Source organism: Phocoena phocoena, chromosome 20 (assembly GCF_963924675.1).
Source record: "Phocoena phocoena chromosome 20, mPhoPho1.1, whole genome shotgun sequence".
NCBI lineage: Eukaryota > Metazoa > Chordata > Mammalia > Artiodactyla > Phocoenidae > Phocoena > Phocoena phocoena.
In genome coordinates, this window is record NC_089238.1 from 30,765,787 (window position 1) to 30,776,077 (window position 10,291).

The 10,291-nt window shown below is 49.0% G+C and overlaps 1 protein-coding gene across 1 annotated transcript; it reads right to left on the reverse strand.

Annotated features, from left to right (window-relative positions):
- Window positions 1-7,605: 7,605 nt before the first annotated feature.
- LOC136141070 (metallothionein-4) lies at window positions 7,606-9,913 on the reverse strand. Its single transcript, XM_065899224.1, has 3 exons — window positions 9,853-9,913; window positions 8,394-8,459; window positions 7,606-7,866 (listed from the first exon to the last, which is right to left on the reverse strand). The coding sequence occupies exons 1-3, from the start codon at window positions 9,881-9,883 to the stop codon at window positions 7,775-7,777; spliced, it is 189 nt and encodes a 62-aa protein (XP_065755296.1). The 5' UTR covers window positions 9,884-9,913; the 3' UTR covers window positions 7,606-7,774.
- Between the last annotated feature and the right edge of the window lie 378 nt (window positions 9,914-10,291).

Below are 10,291 nucleotides of genomic sequence, written 5' to 3' on the forward strand. Positions count from 1 at the left end.
TGTGGTGAGTGGGGACTCCGTTGTGGTGTGTAGGCTTCTCATTGCGGTGGCTTCTCTTGTTGTGGAGCACGGGCTTTAGGTCCACGGGCTTCAGTAGTTGTGGCACGTGGGCTGTAGAGCTCAGGCTCAGTTGTGGCGCACGGGGTTAGTTGCTCCACGGCATGTGGGATCTTCCCAGATGAGGGCTCGAACCCGTGTCCCCTGCATTGGCAGGCCGATTCTTAACCTCTGTGCCACCAGGGAAGGCCTGTCCTTTGATTGTTGAGTGAATGAATCAACGTGAGAACCAAGAGAGCCCGACTTTGGGCTCCGTTTTTGGGGGACTCTGTTGAAGGCTGGGTCAGGAAAAGGCTCAGGTGGAATTAGATATGTATTAGTGAAGTTATCCTATGGTCCCAGCATCTTGCTTTGCCTAGGGAGTCATGTGGTGGTGAATTCTTTCACTTCATACCACAAATATTTATTGAGCTCTGCCTTAATGCAGACATCGTGCTAGGAACAGCAGACACAAAGCTGAGTAGGACAGTGTCCGTCTTCTCCAAGAACCCACCGTGTGGGTAAGGAGCTGTTTAATAAAAAGTCAACACACAGTAAGATGAGCACTGGGTAGAGTAGTAGCACCTATGCCTTTTTACACAAACCAGTCTCCCCTCTCTTCCTTCCTTATGAGACCCCCTCCCCGTCCTGCCCCGGTCTGGGGACAAGTGGCATCGCCTAATCCAAGGAATGACGCTGGGGACACTCTATTTCACATCTCATCTTACTTCAGTGTTTCTAACCTGTGGACGATTTTGCCTCCCAGGGGACATTTGGCAATGTCCAGAAACATTTTTGGTGGTCACAACCTGTTGGGTGGGGAGAGGCAGCTATTCCACTGGCATCTAATGGGTAGAGGCCAGGCATGCTGCTAAAGATCCCACAATGCATAGGAGAACCTCCCAAAACCAAGGAGTGCCCGGCTCCAAATGTCAATAGTGCCGAGGTTGAGAAACCCTGCTTTACGTTTACCCTATAAAACTGTGAGATGAGTTTTAGCAGCTCAAACATGTAGGGAAGGGAGCCAGGGGAATCAGAAAGCCTGCTTTCCAACCCCTGCCTTATCACGAACTTGTATTGGACCTCTGGTTCATCCTCCATGAAATGTGGATAGTCAGGGCTAGCCCTGCCTCCTTGATGGAGATGTTTGGCGGCTGAAATATGCGAAAGCAATTGAGAGCACCTGCCAGGGAAGGTGGATGATGAGGCTGGGCTTGGAGTGGGTGGGAGGCCCCCATCTAGCCAATGTCTATTGCAGACACTTGGCCCAAATTTTCTAAGAGAGTTTCAATTTCAAATACTCTGCCCTTCCCCTGTCTTCAAAAATAAATTGTACAAATCAAGCCATCTGTGCCTCAGATTAAAAGACACCTGGATCTAGCTCCCTTTCCCTTCTTTTCCCTTTTTTGTTTATTGTAGAAATTTTTCAAAAATTAAAAGAATACATATGTAATCCTTTCAAATATAAAAATAGAAGCCTTAAGTAAACACTGCTTTACAAATGACTTTTCCCTTGCTTATCTGTAGATTATGAACATCTGTCCATGAAAGTAGTTTGACTTCTACAATTTTATTTTAGTAGATTCATTCCACAATCTATTTAACCAATCCCCAACTTTGAAACATTTTTGTTGTTTCCAAATCTTCACTGTTATACTCTGTGCTGTAATAAACATCTAGTATCTTTTGTGTGTGTCCATTCATAATTTTTTCATTAGGACACAACATGCCTTGAAGTAGAATTTCTGGCTCAAAGTACACATATTTTTTTTTTCAAACAGTATTTATTTACTTTAAAAAAATGCTACTTCAGGGCTTCCCTGGTGGCGCAGTGGTTGAGAGTCCGCCTGCCGATGCAGGGGACGCGGGTTCGTGCCCCGGTCCGGGAGGATCCCACATGCCACGGAGCGGCTGGGCCCGTGACCCATGGCCGCTGGGCCTGCGCGTCCGGAGCCTGTGCTCCGCAACGGGAGAGGCCGCAACAGTGAGAGGCCCGCGTAGCACAAAAAAAAAAAAAAAATCATAAAAAAATGCTACTTCAGTAAAATTTGGAAAATTCAGAAAAATAGAAAGAAGGAAAAGTAAAGAATTATCTTTATCTACCATCTGACCACAACCACTGTTGACATTTTTGTATATTTCATTTCCATATTTTGTATGGCTTCTTTTTTCTTTTTTTTTTTTTCTTTTTCAGTACGTGGGCCTCTCATTGCAGAGGCTTCTCTTTGTTTCAGAGCACAGGCTCTAGGCACCTGGGCTTCAGGTGTTGTGCTATGTGGGCTCAGTAGTTGTGGCTCGCGGGCTCTAGAGCACAGGCTCAGTCGTTGTGGCACACGGGCTTAGGTGCTCCGCAGCATGTGGGATCTTTCCGGACCAGGGCTTGAACCTGTGTCCCCTGCATTGGCAGGTGGATTCCTAACCACTGCACCACCAGGGAAGTCCCCATCCTGCACTTTGAAAGCAATTTCTGTCTCTGACATTGGCATTGGGACCATCCATAAACTCTCTTGGCATACAGATACTTTTTTAAAGTAGGCTTTATTTTTTAGAGCAATTTTAGGTTCAGAGCAAAACTGAAAGAAAAGTATAGAGATTTGCCATGTGCTCTCTGCCCCACACATTCATAGTCTCCCCCATCATCAACATCCCTCACCGGAGTGCGCATTTGCTAAAACTGGTGAATTTGCATCGACACATCATCATCACCTGAAGGCGATGGTTTACATTCGGGTTCACTCTTGGTGTTGCATGTTCTATGGGTTTGGATAAATGTTTAGTGACATACAGTCACCATCAGAGTATCATACAGAGTAGTTTCACTGCCGTAAGAATCCTGTGTGCTCTGCCTACTCATCCCTCCCTCCACCAACCCCTGGCAACCACTGATTTTTTTTAATGTCTCCATAGTTTTGCCTTTTCTAGAATGTCATCTGGTTGGAATTATACAGTATGTAGCCTTTTCGTATTGGCTTCTTTCACTTAGTGATATGCATTTATCTCCTCCATGTCTTTTCATGGCTTGATCGCTCATTTATTTTTAATGTTGAATAATATTCCATTCACACTGTGGGTGTCCCACAGTTTATCCATTCATCTACTGGAGGACATCTTGGTTCCTTTTAGATTTTGACAGTTATGAATAAAGCGGCTATAAAACATTCATGTACTGGCTTTTGCGTGGACATAAGGTTTCAACTCCTTTGGGTAAATACAAAGGAGCACAATTGCTGGATTATATAAGAGTATGTTTAGTTTTGTAAAAACTGCCAAACTGTCTTCCAGAGTGGCTGTACCATTTCGCATCCCACCAGCAACAAATGAGAGTTCCTGTTGCTCCACGTCCTCGCCAGCATTTGGTGTTGTCAGTCTTCTGGATTTTGGCCATTCTAATGGGTGTGTAGTGGTATCTCCTTGTTGGTTTAATTTGCATTTCCCTGAAGACATATGATGTGGAGCATCTTTTCATATGCTTCTTTGGCGTCTGTATATCTTCTTTAGTGAGGCATCTGTTAAGGTCTTTGACTCACTTTTTGTTGATTTGAGGACATAGGACAAGAGCTGGAGGAGTATTTTCTTAGGGAACAGTGTTAGACACAAGAGCAGACCAGGGTTTAGGGTTAATTGATCACATTGTGCCAAATAAGTACTAGCTTGTGAGTGACAGAGGCCCCCAGATATTCTTTAATAAATTTGTGTTTTGAGTGTTTGGATATGTAGGCTCTCTAAAGCACAAGGCCCAGGACAGGGACCTCTTATGCCTGAGTGTGGGGCAGGATGAGCCTTCTCTCGGCCCCATCCATCTAGTATAGGCATGAGCACAGCCTCTATGTCATGCAGCCCTAAATTCAGGTCCTAGGTCTGCCCCTTACTAGCCTTATAGCTCTGAGCAAACCATTGAATCTCTTGAGCCTCGGCTTTGTCATCTGTAAAGTGGGGTCATAACAGGATTCTTCTCCAGGGTTGTTAGTGGAGGCCTCCCCCGAACACTTGCTGGGCTTGGGGCAAAAGCAAAGGTGGAGGATTGTCCTGTAGTTCATCTCTTCTCTTCCCACCCCTGCCTCCGTTCCACACTGTAAACATCAAAGTGCAAGCGCTCAGTCCCTATCCACGCATCTCCCATCCTTGAATACAGCTGCCCCTTGGCCATCCCTCAGCCCTAGGAGTACACAGACTGATGGCATGGTCTACCCTCAGGCAGGACCAACCTGGGGAGGAGGCTCACACAGACTCTGGAATTGGTCCCAGGTACCCAAAGCCTTGTCTAGTTGGTGGGATGGGGACAGTGGGGGAGGGACAGGTATGAGAGTTCCAGGTGGATGTGTCTCCTTGGACCCTCAGACTCCTCACCTGTGGGGAGGGGGACCAGAGGCAGACCCTCTAAGGCAGGGGGTCCATAGCAGGGCCCTGACTGTCCAGCTCTAAAGTGGTCCTGATGGTGCAGGGTCCATGAGATGATGTTCAGAAACTGCTTAGTCCAGCGCTTGGCACTTGTTAAGTGTTCAGTACTCAATAAATATTAGTTGCTGGTATTATTATTATTATGATTATTATTAAAGTGAGACACTGAGGGCTGATTCTCCCTTCAAGATGTGGTAGAAATAAAAGAGATTATTCAGGTGAAGCATTTGGGTGAGACGAGACGGCAGCCCTGTGTGCACCGAGGCTGAGGTTGCACAGAGAGTGGCCAGCTTGCTTGTTGGAGACACAGGGGACCTCTCTGCCCCCTGGAAGGTGTCATTACCAGCATCGTGTCCTTCCCAAGGGGCGTCGGAGCTCTGCAGTCACAGAGAAGGACTTGGCAGGGGCCTTCTCAGAGATTCATAAACAGAAGCCTAAGAAAGGCTGTAGCCCTATGAATCCCTGTTTACGGAGCACCTACTATGTGCATAGACCCTATGCTATGGTTTTTCCCTATGAGGGAGGGACACTTTGCAGATGTGGAAACTGAGCCTCAAGAGGTAAGTGATTTGGTCAAAGTCATGCAGCCAGGGAGGGTAGAGCATCTGACTCCCAAGGCTGAGCCCTTTCCATTGCACTGTGATGCTACTTCTAAAGCACAGTTCATGGACGGAGGCGGAAACCTTCCCAGGGAGGCCGCAGATGATTTCCACACAGAGAGGATGACAGTGTGGATTATGGAAGTGCCCAGTGCCAGGAAGCACACAGTAAGTCCTGCTCCTTGTTTGGCCCACTGAGCCCAGCCCCACAGGGCACCCTTGGAGAAGGCTCCATTCTCACCCGCTCCTGCTTCTGGGTCACCTTGACCTAGGCCAGGGGTGGAGAAGGCTGCTCCTGGCCTCTTCTGGGTCCTGGTGTCAGGCCCTTGGCAGCATGAATGAACAATCTCCCAGAGCTTGAGTTTACCTCCCGCTCTGTTGAGGGTGGTGGTGTGGGTGAGTGTGGGCTGCGTCTCCGCCTCCTCACCAGGGCCAGCCTCAGGGACTTCAGCCTTGACTGCCTTCCATCCTGGAAGTTGTTTCTGCACTCTCAGGGCATGGCTTTGGAGTCTGTTGGACCTGGGTTCAGATCTCAGTTCTCCAAACTAGATGAGTGGCCTTGGGCAAGTCATTTAACCTCTGCGTGCCTTGGTTTCCTCATCTGTAAAATGGGGTTGATAACTACTGACCTCGTGAGGTCATGTTGTGACAATCAAATGAAGTAATGTGTAGGCAGTGCTGGACCCAGTGCCTGGCAGGTCTTAAGTGCTCAGTATTTTAATCTATTATTAGACTACTTTATTCTTTTAAGTAACAGATCACATGGACCTTAGGTTCTTAATCAGGGTCTTCTGGGGGTTCCAGAGATGGCTTTGGGACAGCCTGTGAATTCCCTAAGATCATATGTAAGATTGACTGAGGTTGTTCATATGGGTATTTTTAGGGAGAGGAAGGTTTATAGCTGTCAGTGAATTTTTAGGGGTGTTTATGACCCCTGCTCTGAGGGGTCCCAGGCACAGTGCTAGGCTTGGCGGGTCGGAAAAAGACCAAAAGACGTAGTCACAGCCTCAGCTGCCTTGGGCAGCGCCACCACGGCAGAGATGTGTGTGGAGTTTTCTCTTTGTCTCCCATATTTTCTTTAACCCTTTTGTTTCATCTATTTTTTCTTTTGTCACCTTATTTTTTGGTTGTTTAAGCTCTTAATTTTTTCCATCTACCTATTCTTTTCTCTTAAATGGAAAAAAGGACCTGGCAGAGAGTTTACTATATGAGAGAAAACACTTGCCAAGTTTTCAAGGTAAATAGTGTGTGTTTCGGGGTGGGGCAGATGCTGTGTATCATCGGTGCTGTGCAGCCACAGAATATCGCTGGGGGGGCACACCAGTAAGTGGTGACAGTTGACTTGGGGGAGGGGGGACTGGGGCGCAAAGGTGGGAAGGAGTCTTACTCTCTTTGTATCTTTTATGTTTTGTACATTGTGTATGGAGACCTATTTAAAAATAGGTTTGTTTTTTTGCGGGGGGGGCTTCCCTGGTGGCGCAGTGGTTAAGAATCTGCCTGCCAATGCAGGGGACATGGGTTCGAGCCCTGGTCCGGGAAGATCCCACATGCTGAGGAGCAACTAAGCCCGTGCACCACAACTACTGAGCCTGCACTGTAGAACCCACGAGCCACAACTACTGAGCCCGTGTGCCACAACTACTGAAGCCCACGTGCCTAGAGCCTGTGCTCCGCAACAAGCCACCGCAGTGAGAAGCCCGCGCACCACAATGAAGAGTAGTCCCTGCTCGCCTCAACTTGAGAAAGCCTGCGTGCAGCAACGAAGACCCAACACAGCCAAAAATAAATAAATAAATAAATAAATAAATAAAAGAATCTGCCTGCCAGTGCAGGGAACACAGGTTCAAGCCTTGGTCTGGGAAGATCCCACGTGCCGCAGAGCAACTAAACCCGTGCGCCACGACTACTGAGCCTGCCGTGTAGACTGAAGCCCATGTGCCTAGAGCCCATGCTGAGAAGCCACCGCCACGAGAAGGCTGTGCACTGCAACGAAGAGTAGCCCCCGCTCGCTGCAACTAGAGAAAGCCTGTGCGCAGCAATGAAGACCCAATGCAGCCAAAAAATAAATTAAAAATAAATAAATAAAACCTTACTTAAAAAAAAAAAAAGATTAGGTTACCCCGAAAGCGGACCCTGTACAAGTAGTTTTTTTGCGTGGGATCCCAGGAAGCCCTGGAAAGAGGATGGAGAAGTGAGGCAGAGAAGGAAGGAAGCCAGTACGGAGAATGTTTACGTCTGTGGGCTGTCGGAGTTCATTGCTGCTGAGGACTTCTGGAGGATGGTGTAGAACATGACTCAGATTTGTCCCATTGTAAGGGTAAAGATACTGATGTTATGAATTCACTAACTCCTGTTTGTCATCTGTTAAGGGCTGTTCCCAGGGGCGGCCTGCCCTGTGCATCCGTCAAGCAAGCTCGTGCTACATGAGAAAACCCTCAGGCAGAGCGGTAGGATCTCGGGGTTAGCAGCCATCTGCAGAATGGGTACAGGTTGGCGCCTACTGTATCTTCATGGGACCAGCCCTTCTTGGTCCTGCTGGGCTAGGGTAAAACATTGCTCTGAGCCACCAGACAACCACGAGTGAAAACTTTATTGCTCCAAGCACTTTATATGAATGTCACCACCACCTGACCTGGGCAAATATATAAAAAGCACAACCTATTGTACAGTCATTCCAACTCCTCGACTAATGCACTGTACAGATGCTTCCCAGGCCTTGTCCCCAGCATGATGGATGCATTTCAGTGGCAGCAGCTGCACTTGTCTGAGGCCCCTTTGCAGATGCAGCCCTTGGCACACTTGACGCAGCCCGGGGGGCAGCAAGGACAGCAGCCTGGAAGGGGCAGGAGATGGACAGATCAGCTTTGGGTCAACACTCTTATCTGACCACTTCCCCCTTCACCACTTAGAAGGAAGTAGAAAAACAAGAGCATGCTACACACAGGTTCCGATCCACATGAGCAAAAAACCTGGGACAGGAAGTGGTGGGATGTTAGAGCTGGAAGGGACCTCAGGGGTCACCCAGAGTCCATCAGAGGCCAGGGAGGGGAACGGCTTGGCCCACCACCATTGGACAGTGGCAGATCCAAGGGCTCATGACGCCAGGCCATTCCCTTCACTACTGGGCAGGCTGGAACCTCCCCTCAGCCCTCTTCTTATCCAAACCCCTGAAACACTGAGGATGCCCTCACCCCCAGGTCAGCTGCAGCCCGGGGGACTCAGCTTTCATTTCAGATCCCTCCCAACTGGGTAAAGGCATCCAGGACCCCCTCAATCCCACCGTGGCTGGAGGGTTGAGGATGACAGAAACGGACTCCCAGCTCCCCGCCAGCAGTGCATGGCCCCGGTCACCAGACTCACTTTTTTGACATGTTTTACAGCTGCAGGTTTTGCATTTGCAGTTGTCTCCGCAGGTGCAGGTTCCTCCTAGGAGAAAGGACAGAGCCACAAGCATGAGCATCGAGGTGGAGCGGGCACGCAGGCGCGCCACAGGCCAGCTAGGCGGCCGGGGGTCTGGGCTGCCCTTGGTCAGTGGTTGGACAGGAGGTTGAAGATGCTGCTGAGAATCACCCCAGTGGTGAAGACCACCCAGTGGTTCCCAGTCACAGTCCATGGACAGAAACTGGGGGGGACTACATCAGAATCCCTGGGGGTACTTATTAAAATGCAGATTCCTAGGGCCAACCTTTGAGATATTATGATTCATAGGTCTGGGTGGAGAAAGGGAATCAGTAGTTTTTAAAAAGCAACCCAGGGACTTCCCTGGTGGTCCAGTGGTCAAGACTCCTCGCTTCCACTGCAGGGGGCATGGATTTGATCCCTGGTCAAGGAACTAAGATCCTATGTGCTGTGCAATGTGGCCAAAAAATAGAAAAAAAAAAAAAAGCAACCCAGATGATTCTGATGTACAATCAGGTTTGAGAACCACTAAGTTAGGCCAAGCCCAAGGTCCCCTGGGGACTGTCGAAAACTTTAAGGTATCAGGCAAGATGGAAATCCTCAACTCCTCACCTTTTCAAGGTATCAGGCAAGATGGAGATCCTGAATGTGTAGGAGGAAGGGCAAAGGATATAAACAAGCCCAAAGTGAGAGTCACAGCTACCACTTGTTTCCATATCATAAAACCATCTATATTTAAAAAAAAAAATCATCCTGCTTCTTGTTTTGAGTTTCAAGATGCTGGAAGCTTCTGTCTTTTTGGCAAATTTTGGGAACAGACATGTCCTGTTAGGAGCCAGGGAGGCTTGTGAGACTTCTTGATGCCGTTTCCAAAGGTCATAAAACCCAAGATGGCTCTGAACCCTGACCTCACTTCTCCTGGCCAACATGCTTCCATGGAATTAAGCAGTTTCAGACTTGGAGGTCCGCATATGCTTCTAATAACTCCCCTGACATCTGCAAATGCTTTATGATTTTAACCCTTTCACGGCAACCCTAGGAGGTGGGCAGCTGGGGATAAGTAACCCTATTTTTCAGATGAAGAAACTGAGGCTTGGAAATAATAAGTGTCAGGAGTGGATGGGAGCAATGGACCAGAAGCAGGTTGGTCTGGGCCAGAGCTCTTCCCCCGCCCTGGTGGCTGCTCCCAGAGGCTTGCCGCTAGGTCCCACCGCAGTCATTCCTAAGCCAGGTTATTAATTCTAGCAAATCAAGCTGGTATCCAACAGAGAGCGGGAGCTGCCACAAAGGTGGCCAGTCTCACACAAACTCCATTGGTGCTTCTAATTGGAAGAAGAGAAGCATTAATCACAGTCCTGCAGGCTCCCTGTGGGAAGCTGGCGAGAGGTCACAGAATCCCAGGGTGGGCCTCCTTACTCACCAGACATGCAGGTGCATTCTCCAGGGTCCATGGTCCAGGTGTCTGAGAGGCTGTGGCGCTGTCACAGCTGGTGAAGTGAGGCTGAGTGAGCAGTCACCAGAGGCTTCTTTTTTATGGCTGTGTGGGTGTAGACTTGGGCTCACCTCACCTCTCCCTGGGGCCAGACGCCCTGTACACAGCCCAGCCACAGGATGGGTGTTGGCTGAGGAGGGCAGAGGAGAGGGCAAGCAGTACAGTCATTTAGGTGGCTTTTCACAAAGGGTGCAGGTGGCTGTACCTGCCACCTGCTGAGGTGTCAGGGAGCCAGGCTTAGGCTCAAATTGCAGTCACATTGCGCAGATTGGGAGCTACCTGTGTCCCCTCTCCAAGTCCTACACATACTGTTATCTGCCATTTCTGTTCCCTCCTTCACAGGGGCTGCTCCTGTCCTGGCCCGGGG

Excerpts from the sequence above, each read along its gene's own strand:
- LOC136141070 (XM_065899224.1), bottom strand. The coding sequence starts at position 9,883 with ATGGACCCTGGAGAATGCACCTGCATGTCTG. Across the intron at positions 8,460-9,852 it reads AGAATGCACCTGCATGTCTG|GAGGAACCTGCACCTGCGGA; the intron begins GTGAGTAAGGAG and ends CCTTTCTCCTAG. Across the intron at positions 7,867-8,393 it reads CTGTAAAACATGTCAAAAAA|GCTGCTGTCCTTGCTGCCCC; the intron begins GTGAGTCTGGTG and ends TGCCCCTTCCAG.